This window comes from Myotis daubentonii, chromosome 10 (genome assembly GCF_963259705.1).
Source record: "Myotis daubentonii chromosome 10, mMyoDau2.1, whole genome shotgun sequence".
Taxonomy (NCBI): domain Eukaryota; kingdom Metazoa; phylum Chordata; class Mammalia; order Chiroptera; family Vespertilionidae; genus Myotis; species Myotis daubentonii.
In genome coordinates, this window is record NC_081849.1 from 22,635,444 (window position 1) to 22,649,520 (window position 14,077).

The 14,077-nt window shown below is 50.6% G+C and overlaps 1 protein-coding gene across 9 annotated transcripts in view; it reads left to right on the top strand.

Annotated features, from left to right (window-relative positions):
• The window catches only part of CCDC136 (coiled-coil domain containing 136), a 28,597-nt gene extending 21,209 nt beyond the window's left edge, over positions 1–7,388 (top strand). For 3 of the 9 annotated variants that reach the window (XM_059711732.1, XM_059711738.1, XM_059711734.1), the window contains 3 exons: positions 590–853; positions 1,368–1,652; positions 7,059–7,388. In XM_059711732.1, the coding sequence (XP_059567715.1) occupies positions 590–853; positions 1,368–1,652; positions 7,059–7,169 (660 nt within the window). In that variant the 3' untranslated portion in view covers positions 7,170–7,388. Of the gene's footprint in view, positions 1–589; positions 854–1,367; positions 1,653–3,425; positions 3,533–7,058 lie in introns of all 9 variants that reach the window. The other 6 variants (XR_009454699.1, XM_059711733.1, XM_059711736.1 and 3 more) reach the window with 6 other exon arrangements.
• The last annotated feature ends 6,689 nt before the right edge of the window (positions 7,389–14,077 follow it).

Below are 14,077 nucleotides of genomic sequence, written 5' to 3' on the forward strand. Positions count from 1 at the left end.
AGGAGACCCTGCTGTGCTGCCAGAAGTCAGGGAAGACAGGCCGGAGGTTAGGGAGCAGGATTGGGAATTGCCGCTCTTTCCATGGCCAAGTGCAGGTGCCCAGGTGCACTCCCAGGCGTCCAACACAGTTCCTTCGGTGATTGTACCAGTAGAGAGTTTGGGTGAAGTAGGAGTTCCCATCAAAAGTCATAATGGAATAGAATAAAGTCCGAGGTTCAGGAGGGGTAGCCCTATAGTTTATTCTCCAGACGGGTCACAGGAAAAATATTTAAATCATCTTTTGGTCATGTTAGATGTAAACCATCAGGCGCCTCCGGTGCGGGAAGAGTTCTTTGTAAAGCTGCTTTAGCGGCTCATTCCCCACAGTTTGAGGTTTTCTTTCTGTTTTAATAACTTGTCCCGTGTCATTAAATGGGGCTGAGATTTGAACCCAGGCAGCCTGGTTCCAGAGCCCACACTCTCTGTCATGATGTTCTGCCGCTAACTTCCCCACGTGCTCCCGCAGGGACAGCTCTGAGCCAGCGACCCCGGCAGGGCCCAGGTGGACTGCGTAGGCCAGGCTGTGGGTAACTGGCTCCACTGCCCACAGATCAAAGAGCTGCAGGCCAAGCTGCGGGAGCTGCAGCTGCAGTACCAGGCCAGCATGGATGAGCAGGGCCGGCTTTTGGCAGAGCAGGAGCAGTTGGAGGGGCAGCTGCAGTGCTGCCAGGAAGAGCTTCGCCAGCTCAGAGAGAAGCGGTCGTCCTCTGTTACCAACGGCAAGAATGCCAATAAGAACGTGAATAAGAATGCCAGTGGGGTTAAAATTAAAAAGGCGTCCAAGGCAAGCCTGGGGAGTTCTGAGAGCAGGCAGGTGAGTAGTAACCTATGAAACCAGAAGCAGAAAGGTAGATAAGATCCTGGGAAGAAAAATCACCTCCCACCATTCTGACCAAGTGAAGTATTAGCAGAGAGGTTTCTGGGGTCTCTAAGGTATTTAGAGCAGATCCATCATGGTGCCCATTTGATGTGCTCCCTTTTCCTGCGAAGTTAAGGGGAGAGTAGCGTGCAGACCACTCGTGTGGAGGTACAGCCAGCCCCAAAGGACCACAGCGGCCTCAGTTAACCCAGCCCACTCTCCTGGGGCCCTTGTGCTTCCTGGGTCACATGCTCAAAAGAAGAACCAAATGGATGAAAAGAGAGCAATTTATTCAGAGTAGTTGTACACACATCAGTGAAAGAGGAGTGGGTGAAATAGGAGTCACTGTGCAGGGGTAGAAAGAGCAGGCCAGGTGAGAGCTCAAGAATCTTTCGCGCTGGCAGCTGTCTAATGGCTGGTGGCCGGGCAGGTAACAGCATCCCCCATCCTGCCCCACCTCCGCCCGCAGAATGTGGACGTAGTGCTGTACTACAAGGCCAGCAACCCAGATGCAGTTAATCTACCAAAAGAGGAGAAGGAGAAAAGTGGAGAAGAACCAGAGGAGGAGGCCTGGGATGAACTAGTTTGTGAGCCCCCAGCTGCCATAGAAATGGAGCCCACAGAAGATGGGGAGGAGGGATTTGAAGAGTGCCCAGACCAGCAGGGTAAGGAAGAAGACAGACAAGATGAGGACAACAACCCTTGCCCGGAAGCGTCGGAGGAAAACCCCCTCAAAATTTCTGAGAGCAGAAAGGTAACCGCCGCCAAAGGCCGGATCGTGTGGGAAACGGGTCCTTGGGCTCAGATGCCCCTGTGTTCAGGGTGACCCAGCGTAGGATGGACTTCTACAGGAGTAGAGGCCAGTGAGCTCTGAGGCAGGGCACTCAGGGAAAGCGGAGATGGAGATGGAATTGGAGAGAATGGTCTCTCTGTGGGAAATGGCAGCTTAAACCAATTTGCTGCGGATCTGTATTGCAAAGACCACCTTTGCTGGGAACCAGGGTGGGGTTACTGGAATTCTATCTCTTCATTTATGTGGAAGCATGTTACTTATGTCCGAGGGTGCTCCCCCTGCCTCAGTGCATTAGTGCACTAGGGATGCTGACAGTGCAAGGCCTTCTGTCAGCAGGACAGTCATTCCGTCCCCATTTCCCATGGTGCCCTTTAAGTTTGACCTTTGCCGTTAGGAGAGGGTGGCGGGCTGGTGTCACCCACTGGGCTCTGTAGATTATAAGGTGTGAGGGTGGGGGCCTGGAGTGATCAGAAGTGACAGAATATTTCACTCTGGAGACCAAACAGTTCCCTAACCCTTTAGTTGCTGGATCTTAAGAGGTTGGAGTGGGAGTATCCTGAGTCATTTCCCAACAAAATAGAAAAGTATTTCTGTATGTTAATAACTAGTTCATCTGTACAGGTATGTACCCGCTGAACTCCTGCCCTGGTTGAGGTTAACTGGGGGCTCTGGCTCCCTGAAGAGTTTGAGTACTTCCTGAATAAGTCCAGGTTCTTTCCGTCCCTCGAAACACAGGGGAAGAAAACGAGTCTCTTGTGGTGGGGTGCCCCGTCCACTGGAAGGCTCTCTGGGATTTTCTGACAGGCCAGCCTGCAGCACGCACGGCTGAGGACCCAGCATACAGTCCTTGTTTCCGGGGGTAGCCCGTTGCTGAGGATGGGCAGTGGGAGAACTGCAGCCTCTATCCTGGTGTGGGTGTCGTATTTCTTTGAATTCATGGCATTCCACCAGGTGCTGGTTTAGAGCCTCAGAGATTTCCTGGCCTTGGGTGCCATATTTCTCAATGCCAGACCTGATATTTTCAAAGTCAAGCACTTGCTGTGGAGGTGGCCCTTTGGCCCAGGGGGTCCTGTCTCTTTTGCAGGCAGCTCTGTTGGCATCTGTGTTATCGCCTGCAAACACAGTTTGTCTCTGGAAGATGGTTGCCGGCAAAGAACTGGCCCTTCTCCATTTGCTGGCTTGTTTTAATGCATTTTGTCTCACAACCACAGCATTACACTCCTAGGGGATGCGAGGGACCAGAGCCCAGAGCACTTAGAGAGTTGGTGGAAAACAGCCAGAACAAGGGGCTGACAAAGGGACAGGTGGCCTGGCAAGAGACGGGCTCTTCCTAGGGTGACAAAGTATACATCCTTCTCATCTGGAGAGCCAGCTTTCCGCCTTGGAGCTTCACTTTTCCACAGTCACTGACCCGCAGGAAAGGTCAGGGCGCAGAGCACCCACTTGACTGGTTTAAGAGGGAAATGAAGCCGGAAAGCTGGATTCACCACCTGGTTGACACCTATCCGGATTGAACCTTCTGGAGGCTGCCGGTGGGAAGAACCAGGCCGGGTAGCAGAGAAGACACCCTGCTGCTCTCACTGACCAGTTATTTAATCTCTTGATCTCTCTCTCTCTTCCCTTTGTTTTCTCATCTTCGTTATCTGTTGAATTCATGTGTTTATGTCTTTTTATGCCACCTTTCTTTCACCTCCTGTCTCTTCTCGCGCTTCTTTCTCATTTGATATGTTACAGCCATCCCCTGCCCCCAACCCCCCCATCTTCTCCTTGCCTCTTGTAGGCCTGGTGATCATATCGGCTTTGCTCTGGTGCTGGTGGGCTGAGACATCGTCCTAACACAGGTACTGGTATTGTGTCTTCTTTGAGGGATCAAGGGAGGGTGCCCTGGCCTCCCCTCTTTTGCTTTTCTCTCAGCGGCTTGCTTCTTGCTTTTGGAAATCTGTGACTTCTTGGAGCATGTCTTTGTAACACATAGGGATCGGATGCCCACTGTGGACATGGTTTGAGCTTCTGTCTTCTGGGAAAAGTTTTGATGATCTCAGCACTGTTGCTACTTCCAAAGCTGCCCAGCTACCTCTGATGAGCTGATGTCTGTCAGTAAGGCTGGCCTGGGTGCTCTTTGTTAAGCCCCAGAGCCAAGCACTCACTGTTGTAACTGCCCAGGCTGGCAAAATAAAGACTCGCCACCGCCCCTGTTGGGTGAGAGAGGAGGTCTGAAGAGCTGTGACTCCTGTAGGGTCATGTGTACAAGGGTAGCCTCAATTCATCCTTCAACCTTGGTAAAAATGGAACTGAAACTCCTACCATATTATATACTTTCTACTGAGAAGTTCTCTGATTTGGGGCTTTTGGTCTTCAGAAAAGTCAGAATAGGAATGCCAGGGATTTTTTCCAGCTCTCTCTGTGGGGGCCAAATTCTTTCTCAGCTGGGCTTTCTGGAGAGAATGTGGTCCTATATTGGTGAAAAGTTTCCACCAACCAGAGATGCCAGTGTCTCAGGGAACCAAGGCTGGTATATTCTGGTTACCTTTCAGTTGGCCAGTCCATGTAATCTGGTACCAACAGGATACCAAATTCAGGAGGCAGAATGTGGCCCAAGGTAAAAACCCTAGGGTTCCCCCTGCCTTCGAGAACCATAAACTCTTCTCGACCTGTTTTAGCTCCTTTCTTATGCTCCCCCTGCTCTCTCGCACCCTCCTTCTCACTTCTCAGTTAGTGGAGTGTAGTTGGCTTAATGCATAGGTTCAGAGTGGCAGCTGAAGCATTTGCTGGTAGCTTTTATCACCATTTCCTTTTTTCTCTTCCCTCCCCACCCCCTCACTCTTCCCCCTCTTCAGCTCTTCTCCTTTTAGGCATTGCACTTACACCCCACAGACAGTCTTCAACTCCTTTAGTGACAAGTCTCTCCCTGTACCCGTTCTTCCCCTATATATGCCTCGATTTCTAAGTCCCTGGGATGAGGCCCAGAGCATTCAGCTATAACCTTTCTCCAGCTCAAACTCAGCCTGGCCCAAGCAGAGTGAGAGGAAGGAACTCCTGCTTTAGGGTCCTCTCAGGGGAGCTTGTTGTGCCCAGAGCCTGCTGCACCAAATATGCAGCTCCCCAACCAGGAATCGAGGTAGCATAGGTACAACCTGCCTGACAAAGTGGTCAGAGAACTTGGTTGCGTCTGTCTGTGCTTCTTGCAGCTTGGTCCCAGGGGGCAAAATGCATAATCTGAATGTTCGTTTCTTCAAATGTAAGCAAAAGATGGATGATAAAACCTCTGCCTTCCCCACTGAGGATCAGTTGAGTTCATATATGTAAAAGTACTTCACCATGATAAAACACCACATAAATAAAAAGAACATACACTTATATAATGCATACTACGTGCCACGGCTGTCCTAATCACTGTATCTATAGTTACTCATTTAAATCTTACAACAACCCTATTATTAATTTGGTATGTGATAAAACTAAGACACAGAGAGGCGTAGTTATAGAGCCAGGAAATTGTGAATCAGATTCTAAGGACTTAACATTAGCAACAGATAAAATTCCAATCCTGATTTCCCTTATCTCCTCATTTTGAGCCATTTTCCTTGGTTGCTTCCAGGTAATTAGGAAGATATCATACTTCTCTTTATGCAGCCTCCGATCGCATTGTTAATCTACTCCATGTATTATAAAACCCCTTTGCATGTTGCATATGCCAAGTGACATTCTCCCCCGCCCCCCTATTCTCTACCTGCAGTTGATTTTTGTGGATTCAAGACAGAAATTTTCATTTATCCCTATTAGAGATAATCCACTGATCTAACCTGTGGAGTTTGTTTTGTTTTTTCTAATCTCAACTCTGGTTTCAAAATATTTCCTTTCCCTACCAGCTTGTCATCCTCCAGGGTGACAAGGCCTCCCTCATATTCTCATTCACGTCACAGGTGAGGGCTGAGCCTCTCAAATGTCATCTCACCAGGCTTTTATCCAGCTCATTGGTCACATAACAAATGGTCACACAACAAGCCGTGCTGTCATCCTACTCACTACCTTCATGTTCTCTCCAAAGATATCATGGAAAACCTTGTCAAACACCTTGATTAAGTCCAGAACATGATTTTCTTGATCTGTGGATTTATTTTATTTTTTAAATTGAATTTATTGGGGTGACATTGGCTAATAAAAGTACACAGGTGTCAGGGGTACGATTCGTCTGTGGATCTGTGAATTTAGTGACCCAGTCTGAAAGGAAAGCCTGACATGACTTACCCCTTTGTGATACTCGAACCAGCCCTTTACTCAGCCAGCCTGGAATCTTGCCTGCGCCTGGTATAAAGGACGCCAGTTCCCATGCATGGGTTCAGCACTTTGCACCCTTAAAAACCCCAGACTGGCATTTTTAGCAATGCACATTAGGATGTAAGCATCTGAGCATGTCAGTATTTTTCCTAGCTCCCTTTATGAATTACTCTGTATACCCACCTCCAACACTGTTTTGCTTCTCACTTCATATCTTATGTTCTTTTTAGTAGCTGTTTTTACAAGTATACCAGTAGGCGGTTTTCTTTGCTCTTTATAGTTGGCTTAAAATCCTCTTTTTAGGTTCGTTATTCTCTGAGCAAATGCATTCTTAGCATTGATGGGCTATATTCGCCCTTTCCTAAAACTGTATTTCTGTTATGCCATAGCTTGCGACTTAAAACTCAAATTCTGTCTTTCAAGTAATACAGTAAAAAAGTAATAAAATTAGGAACTACTTCCCCGAGTATGTATTTTCTTATTCAGGATGTCATGTTCCCTAAATGAATCAGCAGGATTTACTGTGGTCAGCAGGGTCTGGCAGCCTCCCAGAGCCAGTGACCGGCTTCCTTGAATTTCCTTGAGCCACCATCATTCTCCACAAAGGTTTTTGGCTGCCTAGAACCTCATATTTGCCCACACTCCATGGTGTACTTCCTTCATTTCCTCTCAGTCTTCATATCCTCTTGACTCTGAGTTCATTCTCCAGGAACTAATGAGGTGCAGCTGCTTTTCTTAAAGGCCCACATTTACCCGCATATTTTTGCCATGGTAGCCAACCTCCCTCATTAGAACCATTTGGATACTCTAAAGTCTGGCTCCTGAACTTGCTCCTACACACAGGAACTGGTATTCTCATCCCATGGGGCATGCAAACAGGCAGTCACCTTAGGTGGGACACATAGGGTCGTTCAGGTGTCTAGTGGTGCCAGGACTCAGACCACATGGTCTCCAGCAGTTATCCAGGAGGTAAGGGGGAGTGGGCCATGGTGGTCCTGAGGTGTCTCCAGCACCAGTAGGCAGGGGATGTCTGGCTTAGGGAAGGGCTCAGGGGGCTGGGCACTCACCATTTGTCTTTGGTCCCCACAGAACATGCTTGGGATGTGGAAGCCTATGGTGTTCTTGGCTCTTGCAGCTGTGGCTCTGTATGTGTTACCCAACCTGCGACAGCAGGAGGCAGAGTTCTGCCTCTTGGAGTGATGGCAGACCTGACCTGGGCCAGCCGTGGGGGCAGATCCCCAATGGCTACTACCCTCGGCTTTGGGCAGGACACACTGTGCCGGAGCCCCACCCATCCACATGTCCCAGTGTCCCCATCTTTTTAGCCTCAGTCACTCAGGCTGAAAAGGCTGCTGGCACCCATCTCCTGCCTTGTGTAAGATCCTAGGTTCCTTGTAATTAAATGTCAACCTAACTACATGAGACTGTGTGGCTTCTGATTTGTTAAATACCTCACAACACAACCAGAACAGAGCTGTTTCCCTTAAACCAGGCAGCTCACACAAGGGTCTGACTCCTAACTATGATTTCTCACCCTAGAAATGACCTCAGAAATAAAGCTGGCTCCTGTGCTGCCAACCAAATCACAGATGGATTGGCCTGTACGCATCAACACACTCTCACGGAGCTCATCTGAGCATAGAGAAAGGGAGTGAACTGGGTACTTTGTGTGAGGGGGGCCCGGTGACCTGCCCTTAGGTTCTGTGCCCACACCCAGCTATTCGAGAAGAATGCCCTGAGAAGATCTGCCTGTGAGCCTTCGTGGCTTAGTCCTATGACTTCTCAAGGGGTTTGCTCTTAGAGAAAACTTTATTAACCACTCAGGGCCTGGCAGTAAACAGGCCACACACACAAAAGCTTTACTGAAAAGTTTAATGACGGGACAAGGTCCAGAAGGCAGAGTTGAAGAACTAGCAAGGAGTAGTGAAGTCCCCAGGCACCAGCCACAGTGGAAAGTGGCTACCATCCCAGGCCTGAAAAGGGGCCCAGACACACGTGGAGGCCACAGGGGGATGCGGTCCTTGTCAGAGCCACAAATAAAAGGGGGAGTTTATGTATCCCCACCTTCCTCCCACCCCCAGGCTCCTGTTGGTACCTCTCTTTGGCTGAGCCCTACTGGGAGCCAGAGAGCAGAGGCGCCCCATGTAATGTCATCTTTCAAGGTCAGCCTGGGATTCAGAGCAGAGCAAAGGATGGAGAATGGGCCTGAGTGGAGACAAGCAGAATGTGAGGATAATTTATGAGTGTCCTTGTTTAACGTTCATCCCCGTGGAATGCTTTGATTGGTGGTTCTCATCATGAAGTTTCCATATGAAAACCCTCAAGTGTATTCATAAGACCCCCATGACCACTGGTTTCCTGAGACCCCGCTCTACTTCCTTTTCACCTGATGCCAGAAGAGTCATTCACCCAAATATCCAAAGCAACCTATAGAGCATGTCTGGTGGTGGACACTGCTAGGCACTAAATGAATTCAGCAGTAAGGCCACTTAGAATTTGATTTTAAAATCGTGTGCAGCCCAGAGAAGGACAAGGCTGAACTGGGTGGGAGTCCATCCCAGCAGCCCTGAGGCCAATGCTGAAAACAAAACCAGCCCCTATAGACAGAGCTGCACCTAGGCAGACTGACGGCAGTGCCACGTGTCCCTTTTGCCTCCCTCTAAATGACTCTTTAAAGATAGCACTGATTTAGGGTGGCCTAGCTTCTAGCTACTCAAAGTGTGGTCCACAGATCAGCATTTTAGCTTGTTGGAAAGGCAGCATCTCAGGCCGCTTCAGACATGCAACATAGAACCTGCATTTAAACAAGATCCCCAGTTGATTAGTAGGCACAATAAAATTTAAGAAGCACTGCCCTCCGTTGTATTAGACTGTGTGTCCTCAGTTGTAACCTAATTGAAATTCCTTCACAACTCACTGTTGCCATTGGTCCCTGGCTCCTGGTTGTTTAGTGCAGCGAAGCCCTGCTGTTTATTGACTTTATTCTAGTCACCAGTTGGCTGGAGAACATATATGGTGGAAAGGACTGGAGGTTACCTACCACCGTGGATCACTGATTTACCTTGGAATTAATCAGAAGTCAAGATGGAGGTCATGACCTGGTAGGCAATCGGCCCCAGTCAGGACGTTACTGGCCCTTCCCAGGCCCGAATCCAAGCCTGAGCAATGACAGGAAAATGATCCTGCTTTTCCCCAGCCTTTTTGCTTAGAATACAGAGCTCATTTTTTAAAAAATATATTTTTGTTGATTTCAGAGAGGAAGGGAGAGGGAGAGAGATAGAAACAATGATGATGAGAGAGAATCATTGATTGGCTGCCTCCTGCATGTCCCCCACTGGAGATCAAGCCTGCAACCCAGGCATGTGCCCTGACTGGAAATGGAACCGTGACTTCCTGGTTCCCAGGTAGGTGCTCAACCACTGAGCATGCCAGCCCAGCTCATTTTATTTTTAAATATATTTTTATTGATTTCAGAGAGGAAGGGAGAGGGAGAGAGGGATAGAAACAATGATGATAGAGAATAATTGATTGGCTGCCTCCTGCTTGTCCCCCATGGGGATCGAGCATGTGCCCTGATCGGAAATCGAACTGTGACATCCTGGTTCATAGGTCAACACTCAACCATTGAGCCACAACAGTCGGGCCCATTGGCTCATTTTAGAAAGCCATTCTCTTCATCCTTTTGAGCTCTGACTCCTGGTCTTGTTAATACACTTCACCAGGGTGAAGAGGTCTCTGTGTTGAATGTATTCGTCACTTGAACTAGCTTTAAGTCTACAGGGCGTCTCTTAGAAGCCAGGGGAACATGCACCCAGGCTTAGGTACAGATAGAACCAAGGATTCCTTTCATATCACCTTCAAGGACCTCCAATTCCCCACTCTCCAGCCCTCTGCGTAACTGCTTCCTTTCTGCTCTCTCCCTGCACAACAGCCCCCTCTGCTTTCCCTTCCCGGGTCATGGGTCACGTGGTACAGTATACCACCTACTACTCCTGTCAAGGATCAGCTGCTATTGGGGGGCAGGGTGGGTGGTTCTAAAGATCAGAAGTACTCTGGTTCTGATGCTGGCAGGTGGAGTGTTAGGGTGCAGAGAAGGGAAGAAGGAAGCATGGTGGAGATCCCGGCTGTGGACGCTACCGGGGATCGAGACAGAGCTGGGAGGAAGACCTAGCTCCCCAGAACCCATAGGCTTTCCAAGGTACCAGCACAGGAAGCAAACTAACTTATTTTCTGATCACGTATTAGCTGCCAGGCACCATGCTCATCATTTTACGTTCCCTCCTTTCATCTTCACACATAAAAAAATCCCTACGAGCCGAAACCGGTTTGGCTCAGTGGATAGAGCGTCGGCCTGCGGACCAAAAGGTCCCGGGTTCGATTCCGGTCAAGGGCATGTGCCTTGGTTGCGGGCACATCCCCAGTGGGGAGTGTGCGGGAGGCGGCTGATCGATGTTTCTCTCTCATCCATGTTTCCAACTCTCTATCTCTCTCCCTTCCTCTCTGTAGAAAGTCAATAAAATATATTTTAAAAAAAAAATCCCTACGAGACCACTATTAACTCCATTTTATTTATTGATTGATTTTTTTAAATATATATTTTTATTGATTTTTTACAGAGAGGAAGGGAGAGAGATAGAGAGTTAGAAACATCGATGAGAGAGAAACATTGATCAGCTGCCTCTTGCACATCTCCTACTGGGGATATGCCCGCAACCCAGGTACATGCCCTTGACCGGAATCGAACCTGGGACCTTTCAGTCCGCAGGCCGACGCTCTATCCACTGAGCCAAACCAGTTTTGGCCATTTTATTTATTTTTAAATATTTTTATTGATTTTATAAAGGAAGAGAGAGAGAGAGAGATAGAAGCATCAGTGATGAGAGAGAATTATGGATCAGTTGCCTCCTGTACAACCCCACACTGGGGATCAAGTCTGCAACCTGGGCATGGGCCCTGACAGGGAATCGAACCATGACCTCCTGCCTCATAGGTCAACGTTCAACCACTGAGCCATGCTGGCTGGGCTATTAACTCCATTTTAGAGATGAGAAAACTGAGGCCCAAAAGAGTGACATCACCTGCCCAAGGTTACAGAGGCTATAGATCTTTCCATCATACCACCACACTGTCCCTGGCACCTGGGTCAGGGCCACAATCAGTATCACTGACTGATCAAAGGGCCTGCTGTGAGCCTGGCCAGCCTGCTATTTCACAGGTGACTGTGAACATGTCTCTGGCTCCAGAAAAACATGGCCCATTGGGCCTGCTCATCCAGACTCTGCGTAGACCAAGTTAAACATGGCCACTGTCAGTGGCAGAGGAGCAGTGTCCCTTGATGGGAGAACTGGGGCCAGGTGGAAAGCCAGGCAACCTGTTCCCCAGGGACAGGTCAGCAGGTGGTGCGTCAGGGGGCTATAAACGGCCTGTGGCCCCAGCCACCACTGCCCCACATACTCAGCTGATGAAACCCCCTGTAAGCCCCTCTATGAGCCCCCGCCTGGCTCAGGGAGGAACACATTGGCCCTCAGGAGGCCACTCCACTTGGCAGGCCCCAGGACCAGCATTGTGCACGGTCTGTTCCAGCCTCATGGCCGGGCCTGGGGCCTGGGCTCATGGGCTATATTGAGGGCTGAGTCACCAGCCTGCTCCTGGGTCAGGCTGCAGTGACTGGCTGGCTGGGGCCTGAGTCAGGCCCCGATTTATCCTGGAGAGCAACAGGCTCAGGTTTCAGGGGGGTAAGGAGGGTTCCGGGAATCATCCTTGGCACCAGGCACCTTGCTCTGTTGGACCACTCACTCCTCTGGGGTCTCACAAGGACCTCTCTAGGAGGGAGGGCGTGAGAAGCAGGAGAGAGACTTCTTTCTCCACTCGGCGCTTCCCTCTGAACATGCCACCCTAACAGCGGCCCTCAACTGACTGAGGGACCTCAGGTAACGCCCACAAAACAGGTCCATGAGCCACTAGGATGTGTACAGGGGCTGTTGGCTCCAAGCAAACCCACTTTCCCCTGTTCCCTCCTCCCAGCAGCTCAGAGAGAGGCACCCATCCTTTCTCAGATCTGTTCCCCCGTTTCTTCATCAAGGCTTCAGAGACAATATCACTGAGCCCTCAGCTGGCACCTCGGTGGGGTGTCAGAAGTCTGCCTTTACACACACACACACACACACACACACACACACACACACACACACACACACTCAGTCCCCTGTGAGACCTAGCTCTGTGTCATGTGTCCCCAGAGCTGGGCATCTCTCCACAGGAGAGCTCAGCCTCTCAAGCAGACAGACAGCCCTGATGCTTGCTGGCTGGTTTGGCCATGGGACAAAGGTGGTATGGGGTATGACGGTGCTGGGGATAGGGAGGGGGTGCCAATAGGAGAGCGGAATTCCTGAGCACCTCGTCACAGGCAGCGGACAGAACATGAGCCTGAGCCGCAGGCCCAAGCTATTTATACCTCGCCTGTCACTATCAGGGCCCCCACAGCTCCCCCCTCCCAAGCCACACACAGCAGGCCCCTTTTCTGTTTCTGGCCCCTTCTCTACTCCTCCCCATCCCTACCTAATGAGAAGGGAAACAAATCATTCATGGATGCCTCTCTCAATAAGCACTGCTCCCCACACCCCTGCACTTCTTTCTGAGCTCCATAACTAACGGGGATTGCCCTCATCCTGTCCTTCAGAGGGAAGACAGCCTTCGAAACTTCCCGTATCCCCTCCCCTTTCACGAGTCTGAGGGAAAAGAGGAATAAAATAGACAGATTCACCTATAAGGCCCCAGAACCTTCCCAAATTCCAATCATCACATGGAGTGAGCTGGAGGCCGTCTGGCCCAAACTTATTTGGTCTTGAAGAATAAGAAAGCTGAAAAGTATGGCCCGAAGTGGGTACCAGGGGTTATGGAATACATGTATGTTACAGAATTATGGAATATAAATTCTCTTAAAAATCTTTATTAATTTTTAGAGAGAGAGGAAGGGAGAGAGAAACATCGATTTTTGTTGTTCCACTTGGAATAATAAATTGGTTGATTCTTGCATGTGCTCTGATCACGATCAAACCGCAACCTTGGTGTATCAGGATGCTCTCTGGCCAACTGAGCTCCCTGGCCAGGGCCACATAGGCTTTTTTAAAATGTAAGTCTACTCTACAGCTCTGTCACTATCCGGGCCTCGATTTCCTTGCTGTCACCATTCCCTCGCCTCCAGCCGCCCTCTGCTTACTCCGGGCCCGGTCCTGCTAGGCGTCCTGGCTGGCTCCTGGGGCTCTCCCTGCCCACCAGCCTCGGTCACGTTTCTCCGTGGCTGCCCTGGGCACTGCTCTCCCTGTTTCTCTCTGGCTTAACCCGCCCTTTCACTGGAAGGACCTGCCCTGTGGCTCAAATGGGCACATTGCCCAGGGGGCTCCCTGCTACTGTGGGGCAGTCCCTCCCTCCCCTCTCATCGCCTTGGTTGAGTCAGACGGAGGGGGGGGGGGGGCACAGTGTGACTCACTGGCTTCTCTTTTCCTGAGCTCAGCTTCGTGCTGAGGGGATGAGGCCAAACGGGCCGGTGACAGGGACACTGAGTCAGGGGCAGCCTCCCTCCTCCTGGGACCCCGGATTTGGACTTCAGGCCAGGCTTTCCTACCTGTACAGTGGAGCACCCCCCAAACCTTCTCCCTAATCGCCCGCAGTGTCCCTCCTTCCTCTCAGTCCTTCTCTATCAGCACACACATTTCCCTCCCTGTCCCCGTCCGTCCGTCCGCAGATGGACAATTCCCTGAGCTGGGAGCCAGGGCTCCCAACTCATCCACAAAAGTCGGCCAACCCCACCTTAGTGTGTTCCGCACCCACCACTGGCCTCAGTTTCCCCATGTATGTCTTCAGTCCCGCGGGACGTGGAGGGGGCATATTTCATCTCTGATTGGCAATCCTCAGTTTTGGGGTGTTGGGTGCCCACCCCCCTACATTCCAGCGCGGCGCCCCGGGACCAGCCCCCTCCGCTCCCCCGCTTGGCAGGGGGCGGGAGGCCCCCTCGGGCGGCCCGGGCCGCGTGGGGGCGGGGAGGAGGAGGCGGGGCGGGCGGCCGTGCAGCCCCCACCCGCGGGCCGGGCGGCATTCCTGGGAGGCCG